This window comes from Maudiozyma barnettii (genome assembly GCF_903064755.1).
Source record: "Maudiozyma barnettii strain CLIB 1767 genome assembly, contig: KABA2_01, whole genome shotgun sequence".
NCBI classification, from domain to species: Eukaryota; Fungi; Ascomycota; class Saccharomycetes; order Saccharomycetales; family Saccharomycetaceae; genus Maudiozyma; species Maudiozyma barnettii.
In genome coordinates this window covers 1,575,308-1,591,803 of record NW_024545238.1, presented here as the reverse complement: position 1 = coordinate 1,591,803, position 16,496 = coordinate 1,575,308, and the positions used below count along the sequence as shown (strand labels likewise).

At 32.3% G+C, this 16,496-nt stretch overlaps 6 protein-coding genes across 6 annotated transcripts; 2 read left to right on the top strand and 4 right to left on the bottom strand.

Annotated features, from left to right (window-relative positions):
• Positions 1-510: 510 nt before the first annotated feature.
• Positions 511-918, bottom strand: RPC19 (DNA-directed RNA polymerase core subunit RPC19; the record flags this gene model as incomplete). Its single annotated transcript, XM_041548602.1, has 1 exon — positions 511-918. One exon carries the CDS (start codon positions 916-918, stop codon positions 511-513), a length of 408 nt encoding a protein of 135 aa, XP_041404536.1.
• A 2,128-nt stretch (positions 919-3,046) lies between these two features.
• On the top strand, positions 3,047-5,806 carry KABA2_01S15004 (C2H2-type zinc finger protein; the record flags this gene model as incomplete). Its single annotated transcript, XM_041548601.1, has 1 exon — positions 3,047-5,806. The coding sequence occupies one exon, from the start codon at positions 3,047-3,049 to the stop codon at positions 5,804-5,806; it is 2,760 nt and encodes a 919-aa protein (XP_041404535.1).
• A 426-nt stretch (positions 5,807-6,232) lies between these two features.
• Positions 6,233-8,113, top strand: KABA2_01S14982 (uncharacterized protein; the record flags this gene model as incomplete). Its single annotated transcript, XM_041548600.1, has 1 exon — positions 6,233-8,113. One exon carries the CDS (start codon positions 6,233-6,235, stop codon positions 8,111-8,113), a length of 1,881 nt encoding a protein of 626 aa, XP_041404534.1.
• Positions 8,114-8,814: 701 nt separating this feature from the next.
• Positions 8,815-10,413, bottom strand: DMA2 (ubiquitin-conjugating protein DMA2; the record flags this gene model as incomplete). The annotated part of the gene is made up of 1 exon (XM_041548599.1): positions 8,815-10,413. One exon carries the CDS (start codon positions 10,411-10,413, stop codon positions 8,815-8,817), a length of 1,599 nt encoding a protein of 532 aa, XP_041404533.1.
• Positions 10,414-12,075: 1,662 nt separating this feature from the next.
• On the bottom strand, positions 12,076-13,770 carry MLS1 (malate synthase MLS1; the record flags this gene model as incomplete). The annotated part of the gene is made up of 1 exon (XM_041548598.1): positions 12,076-13,770. One exon carries the CDS (start codon positions 13,768-13,770, stop codon positions 12,076-12,078), a length of 1,695 nt encoding a protein of 564 aa, XP_041404532.1.
• A 562-nt stretch (positions 13,771-14,332) lies between these two features.
• DLD3 (D-lactate dehydrogenase) lies at positions 14,333-15,814 on the bottom strand (the record flags this gene model as incomplete). Its single annotated transcript, XM_041548597.1, has 1 exon — positions 14,333-15,814. The coding sequence occupies one exon, from the start codon at positions 15,812-15,814 to the stop codon at positions 14,333-14,335; it is 1,482 nt and encodes a 493-aa protein (XP_041404531.1).
• Between the last annotated feature and the right edge of the window lie 682 nt (positions 15,815-16,496).

The following is a 16,496-nucleotide window of genomic DNA, read 5'->3' as shown; positions in this document are numbered from 1 at the left end:
TTTTTCTTTTTTTTTTTATTTTTGCGATGAGATGAGATATGCTGCGGTGTTTCCCTTCAATAGAAAAAAGAAAGAAGAGAAAAATGGAAATTATGATCACCGAAAACAGCATGCACACCTCGTGTAAAATGACGCTTAGTTGAAAAAATAAGAAGTTTCTTGATGATAATATAATATGGAAATAAAAGTTTTCAGACAGTGGGTCACTTATCAGGTGCATGTGCCATACTTAATATTATAATTGTAATTGCTAATATACATTTAGAGCTATTAAAAGATTTTTAAAAAAAAATAAAATAATATATAATAATATTCACCGAATGAACATGATATCATTACTATTATTCTTTTAATTTATGTAAGATTTGTATGTAGAACATTTTATGTTGTATGCGATTAGGAACATCTATATGATAGTCATTAATAGCTTTCCTTTAATAATATCATTTTCCTTTGGTTATTGTTGTTGTTGTTGTTGTTTTTAATTTTAATCTCTTTATTTGAATGATTCTATAGTTGCTTGATCTTGTCGGTAAATTTCTCTTCAACAACATCACATAAATCCATTAGATCAGTTAAACCTTTTTGTAGAGCCTCTACAGCTGTAATGTCACCGTAAGTTTGAATTCTGATATTTAATAAATTCTCAGATGGATGTGGTATAGAGTAACCACAGAATTCAACTTGTGGATTCTTCATTATTATATAACGAAGTGGATTACCTAATGTATGATCTTCTTCAAGAATTTGGAATGAAGCACTAGTGCCATCTTCAGAGGTAGCTTGAGGTAGGATTTTTATCTTTTCACGGTCAACTTGGTCTTCTTCATCTTCCTCTTCTTCATCTTCTTCCTGTTCAGCAATTGGTTGTTCTTCCTTAATGTGTTCAGATGTATTGATGGTTTCATCCTTTGTCATATCAACATCTTCGCCATCACTGGCGGTTCTCTTCAGTTCAACAGACATATTTGTAGTAGTAGTGGTAGTCGGAGATTGGTTGTTTATATCGATGATACTCGAAAGGAGTCTGTTTTGTATATGTATGTTCTTTTAACGAAGCTCATCTCAATAATAAAATTATTACATAATAATAAATTTTTCAGTATTATTGGTATATATTTTTTATTCTTATTGGAATTTCTTCATTCCCGGCCTCTCTAAGCGAGACAACGACAAAAAATTGCGAAGAAAATTAAAAGAAGAGCGGCCAAATTGAGAAAACGAAAAATTTATTTAAAATTTTATCTCAGAGGGTAATCGATGAGTTCGTGGAACGTGACAAAAGTATCTTTCCGAAGGTTTGGAAAGGTACTTCAAGTAACACTTATCTAACCGAAAGTCGATATTACTAGCAGTAGCTCTCAATTTAAGGATTTTATGATATTTAGTTAAAAAATTAAGCTGACAATATAAAAACTATATATTTGAGCAGAACCGTTCCAAACTTTATGTATGTGACCCCAATAAACATGGAGTCGGACCTCTATAATGCGATGTTAGAATGTGATATAGTTTCTTTCATTATTAAATAGAAAAGTTGAAGATCATTAAATAAAATTAGATAAATTAAATGAAGATAGGTTCCAAAAATTAAATACAACCCAAATGCTTTAGGTTGTCTATTGAAAATTGAATGTCTTGGGAATATACTTTAGATGTAAAACTAGGCTGTATCATTTGTATCATTAAAGAGAAATTGTACGGCTTCTTTGCAATGATAGTATCTCATATATATAACTACCGGGTAACTAAAAGCTAGTAGCGGTTACATTTTGTTAGTTATAAGACATCATATGGAAGAATAAAAAATTAGGCGCCGACGGGGTTTTCTTGGTACATATTCCCCTTCAATAAACAAGAAGTTATAGATTTATCTATAACTTTATTATATTGTTAATGATCACAACTGTCTTGTTAGTGTGTACTAAATGGGGCATCTAAAATACAAATCTATGGTTTTATTAAGAATTTTGGGTTTTTAGTTTGAGAAGGTGTATATTTTTAATAATTTCTTCCTAAAATACTAAGAACTGGACATTGGTTTTAACATCAGTGTTTGTATAGTGGTTCAGTATTGTTGTTATTCTACTTGAGTTGAAACATGTTCTATTTATTATTACTTTTGAAAAGAGAAGAGGGTTAATTATACTTCAGGCTATATCTAAATATATTTTATAGAGTTTCAGTGATGTGGAGAAGATTGAATTCACGCTCAAACCCTGAAACCCAGCCCTAATATTTTGCGGAGATAATACCTAGCAATATATGTAATATAATGGGAAAAACAGCATATCAAATTATACTATAAAATAATATTGATTTTGCTATTGGATACAGAGTAAAATGGTAAAGATAATGAAATCTTCAATAAAAGACTTATTCAGTGTGGGTGGTGCTGTGTTTGTTTTGCCTGTTTCTTTTATTATGTGGGATTACTGCGTGCATGATCTGCGTAGGAAATATAGTTGTACCCAACGACCTGTGTGCGTACATTTCTGGGGAAACATGCATGTACCCATACCGTTTGTTGAAATATTTCTGGAGGGAGTTAAATGAAGTCGCCTCGTATTATAATTAAGACATTCCAAATTGTAAAGAAAGATTCATAAATTCGAAGAAAGCCGGAAGGGACAATCAGGAAAATAATGTGTGGGATGAATCGCTTCTTAAAACATCGTGCAGAACAGGGATGAGGACAAAGAAACTCAGGAAAAGAAAAACTACTAAACTAGAAGAAGATGTAGTAGGAAGAAAAATAAAAAGTAAAAACAGTAAAAAATAAAAATAAAAAAGAAGAGAACAGAAAGAACTGAAAAAAAAAATAGTAGTCGCAATTAGTTAATACTGAAATTTTATTATTTGATCTCGAGTTTTCATTCATTGTTTAAAAGATTCCCTAAAGTTAGATCATAAGAAAAAAGAAAAGGATTAATACAAATAACAAAAGAAAAAGAAAAAGAAAAAAAGAAGGTATCTTCACTTGTAACATTTCGAACTGACAGATCACTAATAAGGTCAGATACTCAAGTTACCTAATAGACTCTCGATGACAGATCCTTCGTCGGCAGATATACTTGGAACAAATTCAAAGAATATTTTGGAAAATAAAGATGGAAGAATAACTTCTAATAAACTTAATAATAATGATTCTAATGATAACGAAGATCCTACTTTAAATAACGAAACACATCCGAACAATATTAATATCAACAATATAACAGGAGGTAACAACGGCTCAATAAACAATTTTATAATGGGAAACAATTCAAATCCAAATTCAAATTCTGGTACCAATCTTAATAACCTGGCGAATAGAAGAGATTCGAATCTGATATATCCTCCAGTTCAACGATCCAATCAAAGAAATGACTCTATTAATGCTATGTTTAATACATTTAACTTACCACGATTTTCAACCGATGCCTCTTTAACTCCATTCTTAAATATTGCAGATAATGGGAATGGGAATGTACAAATGACAAATAATGAACATGGTTTACCTATTAATGATTCAACAAAAAGACGATCACAAGATCTTTCTCAAATTGCAAGAGGTTATTCTATTGTTAATAATAACATGTGGACACCACCAATATCACAACATAATATACCACATATTTCAAATCCTTTACAAATAAAAATTGCTGCAAATCATGTCGATCCATTAGATGTAAATAGTGCACCAAAATTTAAACCGTTATCATTTTCTGCTGGGAAGTTGAATGCTGTCAATAATGAAAAGAATAGAACTGATTCAATGTCAATTCCACCATCAAATAGAGGATCGACAGCATTTCCAATGGATAGTTCGGATATGGATATATTACATGGACAAAATAACAAGAGAGGTTCTGTTTCGATTAATATGAAACCACCGACGATTCTTCCTGCAACAAATGGTAGTAATAGTGGTTCGACAGTTCCCCAAAAATTTCAAAATCAGAATTTTATTAGAACTCAAAACAATAGTAATATTAATAATAACATTGGTAATAATATTGCATCAGTTAATAATAATATCAATTCTAATTTAGGGTTGGATTCATTTTTTACTGGTAGCAATTCAAGAAAAAATTCCTTGAAAATTGGTACTGACGATTTTGATTTTGATTTGAGGAGACGAAATTCCTCGATAAAATTGTTGTTAGATCCTAACAATCAACCAGTTAGCTCCCCCTTATCAAATCAAATGGTTCAACACAATGGTCAAATGACTAGAGATATCCAAAAAAACCCATTTCCTGCTGATGTTTCAACACTTCCTTCGAGTCTATCAAGATTTTCTTCGATGATGAATTTTATAGGAAATGAACAACCTGGCCCAAATGGTATTCCTATTAACAGGGATGTTACCGTTAATAATCCAAATATGATGTCTCAGGTACAGTCAATAGGTATGATAAACGGTATTCCAGCTTCTGGAGATGTCATGAAGCAAGAACAACTAGTCGGAAATTTGGGTCCTGATATTAGTGGCACAAATTTAAAAAGTACGAAGAAAAGAGCGTCTAAAACTAATAAGACAAAGAAACAACCAAAGAAGAAGAAACAGAAATCGCTTACACATATTAATGATACGTTACAACCTGTAGATATGTCTGGGGGGAATGAAAATAAAAAGACTAAAAGAAAAGGAAATGAAAAGAAAATTGATAAAAAATCCTCTTTTGAGGATGTATTGAAGAAAATTACAAAAAATCATGGTATAGATAAAAGTGTTGCTGAAGAAAACTTATTAAAGGAAAATGAAAAGAAGGCCAGAGGTTTGTTAGGAGTAACAAAAATTGATGAATTGATGTTAATGATTGATGCAAGAAAGAAAGGTGTTACGGAGAAAGTCGAGACAACAAAAGACGGGAAATTGGTATTAGGTTCAAACTCCGATATTTTACCACCAAGTAATGAGATTGTTGGAGGTGTAGAAAAACCTGTAGGTTCGCATGGTGTAAAACAACACGAATGTAAGATTTGTCATAGATTTTTCACTCAGTTAACTCATTTAGAGGTTCATATCAGATCTCATATTGGTTATAAACCATTTGAATGTCAATATTGTAAGAAGAGGTTTACTCAAGGTGGTAATTTAAGAACACATTTAAGACTTCATACAGGTGAAAAGCCATATGAATGTGAAATTTGTAACAAAAGATTTTCAAGAAAAGGTAACCTTGCAGCACATGTATTGACGCATCAAAAATTGAGACCATTTGTTTGTCGGCTAGATAATTGTTACAAGACATTCACCCAGTTAGGTAATATGAAGGCTCATCAAAATAGGTTTCATTTATCTGCGTTAAGTAAATTAACTGAAAGATTGGCTAAACTAGATCCCAATGAGAGTATTGCTCCAGAAGAGAGAGAAATGTTGGAATATTTTGCCTCGTTATATAAAAACTCTAATAAAGGTATCAAGGGTAGGGGAAGAGACAAATCCAGTTCTTCAAGTCCAATTAAAGAAAAGGAAACTACAATAATAGATGAAAAGCCTATTAGTTCCAGTATATCTCCAGAGTATCGTCTATACCAGGCAAACCCTGTTGATCAGCAACAGCAACAGCAACAGCAACAGCAATCATTGATGACCAATAGAATGCCTTATGAGCATGGTTTGCAAAACAATATACCTGGATCTATTAATATGGATTTTACGAATCACGTAGTAAATGTGTCGGATCCTCAGATCTCAGGAAGTTCAAACATAAGAGGCTTACCAATGGAACCAAACTTTCTCCCAAATGATCATCCAAATGGACAGCTTTTAGATGAAAATGGAGTTGATTTTAAATTTGTCAATTACAAAAAATAGTTCCAAAATATGATAGACACAGAAGAGATTTGTAGATATGTAATATTTTATGTGCTCTTTTTAATATATAAGAAAAGAATGATGTTGTTGTTTTTTACATTTTTACAACTTCGATATGCCCTGGATGCAATATAGATGAGTTTGTATTGTCCCGTAATAGACAAAGCTTGACAGCTCTAATATAGACTGCTTGGTGAGATATTTTTTTTTTTGGCCTTCACCGGAAGATCTAATTATGGTAGATTTGCTATAAAAAAATAAAGGGGATATTTCGGTGATATAAGGGAATATAATTATGCCAAAGATATAAGGATAATAGATGGCGATAAAATACATTCTCAGTTAGTATACCTTTGAGTAGTGGATATTGTATGATTACAAAAGGAAAAATAGTCACTGGTTTATTGCAATTTATATCATTTCAATATGGCAGACCCAGGCGAGGAACCAGCCCAACTATCTTCCAACATTCAGAATGAACATTCAACACAACAAGCATCCCATGTTCGACAAGAACCACCTATACAGCAATCTGATTCCTCGGATAGCGATGTCGAAAATATTCAACAATCGCATAGAAATATTGGAGGTACATCAGGAGAACGTGATCCTTTATTGGCCAAGAAAAAGAAGAAGACAAAGGGAAGAAACAGGTTATTACATCCTGAAGATTATGAAACCATCGAAAATGCACCTCCTGAAGATGACGAATATTTAGATGCAGAATTTTATGCTAACAATGGTAGATTTCGGGTACATAAGAATTACATCGTATTTTTAAGTAATTGGAAGGCCATATTAAACGTAGTTTTGCTAGTCAATACGCTACTGTTGGTTATAATGTTTGTCTCCGAATTTTTTGTCGAAATTTTGCCTACATCCAGGCTTGCTAATTTTAACGATTTTATTTTGATATTGATATCATTAATTGGGAATTGTTTTAATCTTTGGTTTAACAAAATTGGTCTGTTTTCACCTTTTGATCTACATCTAAATGTTGCATTGACCATTTTACCATTATTAAACCTATTAATTATTTTTATCGTAAAGTATACAAGAGAAAGAATTAATATTATTTCAATTGTAATTCATTTATGGACTTCGTTGACATTTTCTCTAGGTATTTTCCAAGCTTACAATTTAAGAAGGTACATTAGAAATTTGTCTCCACCCACAGCTCAGAACAAACATACAATGACAGAATGGATAGAAATAGCATTCCGGAATATAGTAAAGTTTATCTCTCTAATTTTACTTTTATTGTTGCTGTTTACTACTTTTTTGCATTCGATTGATCTGAGTAATGCTTTGAGAAATGTAGGCAAAGATGAAAGTATGTTCGTCTGGACCGGCCAAACACATTCCAAGAAGCTACATATTACATGTCATGGCCTAGATTTCAACTCCTCTTCAGTTTCTGATAGTTTATCCCACCAACCTATTGTCTTATACGAGCATGGTGGTGAAGACACTTCTTACACATCTGGTACATGGATAGAGGAATTGTATAATCTCGGAAAGATAGAACGTTATTGTGTTTATGACAGATTTGGGTTTGGATTAAGTGACTCTGTTAGTGCTCCTGCATCTTTGAAGAAATCTGCAGAAGCTTTAAGATTCGCATTAGTAGAAGAATTACAATTAAAAGATAAGTTTTTGGTGGTTGGTTACGACTATGGAGCTTTGAACGCAAGGGTATTTGCTGCTAATAATAGGGATATTTGCTCTGGTTTAATGTTAGTTGAAGGATGGAATGAAGAACTTTTATTAAAACATTATCTGAGGAGAATATTCCCTGGTGATGGTGATGATCAGGATCCTAGAAACCCAGACACTGGTAGTAATAAAGGAGATCGTATCGATTATAGGGTTCCTGAAAAGGAAATTGGAAAGAGATATACTATTCAAACTTGGTTATATGGAATTTGGTCCGCATTTGGACTGAATCTTCATACATCGTGGTTTGTATCACATCATGGATCTATGAGTAGAATATTTGGAAGCGATATGGTAGAAGAAGGGGGATTTATTAGGAACAAAGTGCTTGAATCCTTATCTAGTTCCTTAATAAGTTATAATGACATTTTAGCTTCTAACCTGAAACTTCAAGATATAAAATTGAGTATTGTCAGTTCCAAACAATTTATTAAAATATCACCTATATGGGGTAACTGGCAACGCCAGCTAACAAAGCTCTCCAAAAAGACAGTAGAATGGCGGATTATTGAAGGTACTCATCAATTTTTCAAAAATGGAAACGGTGTTGAGCAGGCTCAGGATGTATTGTTAAGATTGATCAATGAATAAATATTGTAATTCGTTAGTTTTCGTTTTAAGTAGCATATATCAAAAATAGGAATGTGTATGTATAATATTCATGTTTAACGTTAGATATTATCAATGTTTATAGTAATATTGCAGGTGACAATATGTCCGGCGAATATGAAAGAATATCATTTTTAACGTTTTGTTTACTAAAATAACATTTTGCGTCATCGTCAAAGGGAGGACAAATAGATAATTGGTTCTTAATTATCCATTGATTACAAACCAAGGAAACGGCTAAAATATTGGAAGCCGGCTTTATATAATTTCTCAAATCTTACTATCCATAAAATATCATCTGTATAGCCTAGTTAAGTCATATATACAATGAATTAATTTACCTAAAAAGTGAGAACTATTTATCATTAAAGGACGGTACTGCCAAATTTCATGATCCCATAGTACTCACTACATCTGGTAAAACAAGTGAGGATACCAAATTATGACAGTTTTTTCCCTTAAAACTTTCTCATATAAAAAAAAATGACAGAACAAACAAATATATAGTTTTAGACTACTTTACAATATACTGAGAATGGAGAACAAAATATCAAAAAATTGAAATAAACTTTTAATAATGACTTACAATATAGATAGATTTAAATATGTATATGAATATTTTAATGCGGCAAAATAATAAAACCTAAGGAGAAGAAACGAGCAAGAAACGAATTTGACTCGAGTCACATCACATTATCAGTCAAGGGACTATGTGGATGTCCTGCACCCTGTACTGGAGTATTTTTACCACTAGAAACCAATGGTGATGTTGTTTGAATTTCTAAATTATCCATTGAAGCTTCCAAATCTGTAGTGGCTCTACAGTTTGGACAAATAAATTGTGGATAATTAGATAATAATAATCTTCTAATGCAATTGAAATGCCACGTATGGCTACATGGTGAAATAAATATACCTTGACAAGGATCTAGTTCCTCTAAACATATTGAACATGATTCCAAGGCATTAGCATCATTTGATAATAAATTCATTGTATTTAACGTATGCAATTTTTCAAGACCCATTTTTTTATAATTTCTTGATTTAATTTTCCATGATAAATTTAATTCGACTTTCACTTTAACACAACGGAATTTTTGATTTCTACCACCATTATAATCCATCCCTAATTGAATTACGTCACCGTCATGCAATAAATGATCACCACCATCCATCAAAGTATCATTATCTTTATCATTTGAAGAACAAATACGTTTATGATTTAAAAATGTTCCACTCGAAGAATTAAAATCCTTGATATACCATTGGCCATTTCTATCGACTTTCACACAACCATGCAATCTTGATACGACATTAGATTTAAATAGAATTGGTTTAAAATATTCTTTCAATTTCAAATCGTTATAATTATGCATTGAAGCAAAACTATTCATATATCTAGCAATAACCAATTGTGATTCAGGCCCTGCTGTTCTAATAATTGGATCAAAATATAAGCCTTGTGACCTTACAAAATCAGCTTGTTCTTGTTCATCAATAGATGGATCAATAAATGGAGTCAATCTAATGGAATATAGACCATCTACAGTCTTAATGTTGTTTTTACAATGTGGATGTTCATGTGGAGGTTGTTCATCTGGTGCGATATTCCATGCAACTGGAGGATATATGCTTGCAATAGTTTCTGAATGAGCATTGACAAAATGGAAAGTAGAAAAATCAGCATGTTTACTATCTGAATTATTTCTTGTTAAAGTGAAATCTGTGACAGTTTGATCCTTTGCGACAGATTTCAATGGTAAAAAAATTGGTAAATGATATTCTTCTGGTAATTTAAAAGGTTCTCTTCTCATTGAAGGCAATTCTGAATTTATACTTGTAGTATAATTAGAATATGATCCAAAAGGATTTGATGAAGGTGATATCGATACTGAATTAGAAACCGATGTACTAAAGTTACAACCATTATTAATGTTATTCAACGATGCTAGATATTGTACTTGAGAAGGTTCTAATACAGCAGGAATAGGATATTTAGGATCATTACTTCGACCTAAATTATTATTAATGTTGTCGATATCGTCATTATTAAAATCTCTTGGCGTAGCAGTTGAAATCATTTTATTAGAAACGTTTCTTGAATTTGAATTTGATGATGAAAAATTTAATGAACCGAATAAAGATGAGATTCCAAAACTATTTTTCCTAGATCTAGATGTATTATTAGTATTAGTATTATTAACAGAACTATTACTTGAACGATAACTGTTAATAGAAAATGAACTATATCGTCTCTGTGGAGTTATTTCTGTAGCAGGCATCTTGAGAACAAAAATAAATAGATTCTAGTAAAAAATTTCTTTATATATAAAGATGATAAAACCAAAGTCCAGTCGGAGCTTCCCTTAAAAAATTTTTTTTTTCTTCACTAAAATTGAATCTCTTAGTGATGGCACTGAAAAATTGCTGCAATCCTTGTTTTTATTTTCCAATGAAGTTACCTAATACGTCTAAATGACTATAAAACTTAACTTTGTTCTTCTCGCTTCGTCTTGTTCTTCTCTCTTTTTCAGTTGTTCCGAATTGAGGGGAGCCAAAGGGAGATAAACAGGGGAGAGGGAGGAACTCAGGAGGGGAGGTGAAAGCGTTGCACAGTAAAGTATAAATACAAATTTATACGGAGATAAGCAGATATACAGAGCAGAAAATGCAATAAATAGATAGATAGAAAGATAATTATCTATTGAGGTTATAATAATAATGGATTTAGGCTTAATGTAATGCAAATAAAAATGATTCCTGTATTTCTCGGTCTTCTTGTTAATTTAGAGATGAGATAGATTTTTATGCAAACTGTGGTGATGATTTATTGTTTTCTTTCGCACCAATAATAATGTTATATTTTTAATATATTATATTATTGAATGAGCTGAGTAAAAATAAATATGTTTATTAATTTATTGAATGATGGGAAAACACCAAAAAATAGTAAAGTGAGGTCGAAATAATTAATATTTCAAATAAAATTGTTCACTATAAATTAAATTTTTGATATTCAATAGATCCTGTTCACTTATATATGAAATATCTAAATATTAACCAGTTTAATAACGAAGTTCTTCGCTCTTTTGATCATACAATAGAGATGTATATAATGAACTTAATTCCCATTCTGTATACATACCATCTATCTAGTTTACAAAGTGGGATGGAGAATACCGTTCCGAGACTTAATTAACTGTTATGATCTATATAATATCCATTTTCTCTTTCACCTTAAAATATGTTCTATAATTAACGGCCCGCTGTTCTCCGGTGCTATAACTGCAGAAAACGTATTCTCGATGTTCTGACGGTAGAAAGACGGGCGGGTTGCTAGCTCGCTTTTGCCGCTTCAATTGCGGGTGAGAATGGCGGGGGTGAGAGGAGAAGAAGCAGGAGCACTCTTTTTGTTGTTGGACAAAGCGGGTTTCTTTCACGGTATCAATCTCTCCATCAATCGATCAATCAAACTATCACTATGGTATATTTCTTTCTGTAGATTGTTTGAGTTGTGGAGTAAGGTAGCTTATACGGTATGATAATAGTGAACTTGATGGTACCTGTGATGCACATCTGTGGGGGATTGCATTGCGGGGCGATATTTTAATGGTAACAGAATAGAATAGAATAGACTCTATCATCACACGTTCTCTCTCTTATTGGTTGTTTGGTTGTTTTCCTCGAAGACAACAGATATCGGGGTTTTAAAGGTATCAGGTCCGAAGTTTTTGATTGGATGCCTGCATTATAAATTTTTGATCTTAATTGATTTTAGTGAATATTATTTTATGTTATAGTTAGTGTGCTATGTATTTTTTAATTTAACATTTATAATTATTTAATATCTAGTGATGGATAAAAAAAAAGAAGTAGGACAGAAGAATGACAGCAGCTGATTGTAATGTGAGAAAAATTTTTTTTTTTTGATGTTTTTTTTTTAATTAGAGTTTACTTAAGAATTCTTGTTCGTGAAAATCTATTGTGGGAGATTCCGTAGCCAATAACTCATCGTATAATAGTACAGTTAAAAATTCATTGGTTTGTGAAGATGTAATATCTTTAATCAATATTTTTGCAACTGTATAAAACACCGAATTATTATCATATTGTTTATATAACCGATCGGCTTCATTTTTAATTAATGTTAAAACCATTGATTTTGTAATAATTTTAGAACTATTACCATTGTGAACTAGTCGCATTCCATGCTTAATCCATTGATATAGTTGACATCTAGATACTTCTGCCGTGGCTGCATCTTCCATTAAATTATCTATAGGAACGCAACCATTGCCTTGTAACCAGGATCCCATGTATAATAATGCTACTTTAACAGAATATTCAATGTTTTCTTGAGTGATGTCAATTTGTGATACCGTTGGTAATAGTAACGTTTGATAATTAGTATAGTCAATAGATGGAACTTTGTATAATTGATTCTTAGTACCCATAGAATGGAACACCTTATTACATATTGTAGCAAGCGAAGGATGTGCAATCCATGAACCATCATGCCCCTTATTCAATTCACGTTGTTTATCCTTTATCACTTTAGTCATAACTATATTATTTTTAACTTGATTGTCTTTAATTGGAATTTGTGCAGCCATTCCTCCCATAGCATGTACTCCACGTCTATGACATGTATTAATCAATAAAGAAACATAAGCATCCATGAATGGTGTCTCCATAGTGAGTTGTTCACGACTGGGTAAGACATATTCTTTATGTGACATTAATCTTTTAATGGTAGAGAAAAGATAATCCCATCTACCACAATTTAATCCACTAGAATGTTGTCTTAATTGAAAAATTATTTCCTCCATTTGAAATGCTGCTGGTAACGTTTCAATTAGTACAGTGGCACGGATGGTACCTCTAGGAATATTTAAACAATCTTGAGAGACATTAAATATATCATTCCATAATTTGGCTTCATGATGATGTTCCATTTTAGGTAAATAAAAATATGGACCTTTTCCTCTTCTAATCAATTCATCACAATTGTGAAAGAAATAAAGACCGAAATCAAAAATGGAGGCACTGATTGGTTCATCATCGATATACAAATGTTTTTCTTCCATATGCCATCCACGAGGTCTCATAATAATGGTTGGTGATTCAACAAAAGTTTTCTTCATTGAATAAATTTTCCCAGTGTCATCATTAGTAAAATCGACTTGTTCTCTAATTGTATCATATAGATTAATCTGGCCATCAATTATATTAGACCATGTTGGTGATAATGAATCCTCAAAATCAGTCATATATGTATCGACTTCACTATTTAAGGCATTTATGACCATATTTCTAACCGGTGGACCTGTGATCTCTGTATGTCTTTGAATCAGTCCAGGAGCCAAAACTTGAGGACCTGACCAAGTAGGGTTATTTCTAATTATAGCAGTCTCTGGTAAAAACCCAAATTGATAACTCTTGTCATTTATTTTATTTTGTAAAAAAGAACGGTTTTCCAATAGTTTTGATCGTTGATCATTAAATTTTCGATGGAGTAATACTATAAACCTCAAAGCATCTTGTGTGAGAATATCTTTATATGTGGTGGATACGTTTGATTGACCTACATAACTTTTGGGAATGCATAATGTCACATTCTCCAAAGATTTTGGGTTCATCATTTTTTATTTTATTGATTAGTTGGACACAAACGATAATGAGCAACAAAAATATCTTTAGAAACAGAAAAATATCTTTCCATAAATTTTTATTATACCTAATTCTTATTAATGTATTTATACCCATTCAATTAACGTTCACTTTATTCTATTTTTTGTATTATAGCAATATAGTTTTACCCCAATGTTCCAAAGAGAGGCGGTTACGTTAAGCGCCTCTCGGTATGCTTAATATTAAAGCCGGTTCAAAACTAAGGGTAAAGACATACTTTTACAAAGGATTAACTCCTTTCTATTACAATTCAAAAATAAAAACGATCAAAGAAAGAAAGAAAGCTCAAATGGTGACGTTTGAAATTGAATAAGAAAATTTCTTCAAGTGATAAGAAAGAGTTTACTGATTCCACACTCCATTGGTAACTAAATCTCCTACTTAAACGAACGATAAGGAGAGTCTCTAAGATGGGCAAATAATCTTTTTTTTAAATTTTTTTTTACATTATACATTATTATAAATCTATAGAACAGTACTTGTATTGAGGGCACCAAACCTATCAATTGCTTACACGTACTTGTATGGGTTCAAGATAGCGTTTGGATCATAATGCTTCTTGATTTCCTTCATGAATCTAATTTCGATTTCACTTCTAGAGTAATGTAAATGGCCGTGCTTGTGGAAACCAATACCGTGCTCAGCACTGATAGAACCCTTCTTGGATTGAATGTATTCGTAAACGAATGGTTCCAATAAATCTTCGATTTGCTTAGTGAATTCTCTAACGGCAATATTCAAATGAATGTTACCATCACCGACATGACCGTAACCGACAGAAGCAACAATTGGCTTTGGAGCATCACCGATCAAACCAGCAGCGTTTAATCTCTTGGTGACAGCATCGGAGACAGAGTATAAGTCCTTCAACTTTAGGGACATATCGTATTTGTACATACCACCGTAGGAGTTACAAGCAGGTGGAACAGATTTTCTCCAAGTCCAGATCTTGTTATATTCGTCAATGTCAGCAGCCATGTGAGATTCAGAGATCAATTTTTCTTCAAGGGCACTCTTAATGAAAGCACTCAATTTTTCTTGATCATGTTGTTGGTTAGAACCAGAAGTTTCAATCAAGACATAGAATGGATGTTGTTTCTTCAATAAGAATGGTTCATCTTTCAAGTATTCAATGGTACATTTAATGGAACCATTATCCATGAATTCAAAAGCAGATAAGATTTCAGAAAGTTCCTTCTTAGCCTTAACAAACAAATCTTGAACAATATCGAAACTCTCCAGACCAATGAAAGTATTGTTTAGGGCCTTTGGCTTTGGAGCAGCTAGGATAGAGACACCGGTAATGACACCAATGGTACCTTCAGCACCAATAAACAATTGTTTCAAATCGTAACCGGTGTTATCCTTTCTCAAAGCATCAATGTTACTAATAATTTCACCATTTGGTAAGACGACCTCTAGACCAAGAACGTTACCGTGTAAAGAACCGTATCTTAACAGATTTAGACCACCGGCGTTAGTAGAGACAACACCACCGACTTGACAAGCGTTTCTAGATGGCAAATCCAATGGGAAAATGTGGTCGTTATCGCTTAAGAATTGATGAGCATCACGCATGACAACACCAGCATCACATTTGAAAGCACCAGAGACTGGGTCGAATTCTCTAACCTTGTTCATTTGTCTTAGAGACAAAATGATTTCGTCGAACACTGGGACAGAGGCACCGACCAAATCGGTGTTACCACCTTGTGGGACAACAGCCAATTTATGTTCGTTACAATATTTCATAATTTTAGAGACCTTTTCGGTAGATTTTGGTAGAAGAACCAAATTCGATTGACCTCTGTATTTGTTCATCCAATCCTGGTTGTAAGTGACTAAGTCATCACCGTTAGCCTCGATGATTTCATCGTCATCTAAGATAGAATGGAAGAATTTCAAATCTTCATCGTTTAAGACTTTATAGTCTGGATTTCTGTGAACCTTTGGATAGGCTTCAGCAGTTAATTGAGCAGCAATGGCGACCATTTTCTAAATTGTATTATATATATGTATATATAGATGCGTGTGTTGATATAGCTTCAAATCTATATAAGAAAAAAGATAATGAATCTAATGGTTACAAGGTAATAATGATTACGAAAGACATTCAAAGTAAAAAATAAAAAAAAGAAAATTCCGAAATTATGTAAACTTTCTACAGAAGTATATATATATAAAAGACAAAAACCGGAATCAAGAACGAAAGATTTCAAGAGTTAACTAAATAGACAAAACAGAGTAAATTAAATATTAACATGACATCGACTCTATTCGAGATAAAAAAGATGCCTTTTACAACCCAAACTACTCAAGTTACAAACTAAAAATGATATTCTTCCCTTAAAAAGAACAACAAAAGCAATACAGCTGGTCCTGTTTTCTCTCTTCGTAACTCAACAGCTGTCATAATACAGGATTATCAAGACAAAATAATGATGGTGATGACGATTTACTACGTAGATGAAATATTATTTTCCTAATTTCGAAATTTCTTCATGCACTTCGTTACTTAATCTCAATGTAATATATAAATTTTGATCACGCACAATTTTATTATTTCATTTTCGGCGTTCGCATATTGGAAGTCTGTCCACGTCCACCGCGTATTGTAGTAGTTGTTATTAAAGGGACAAACAAAAAAATAAGAAGAGGAAACTGATTGTATTTT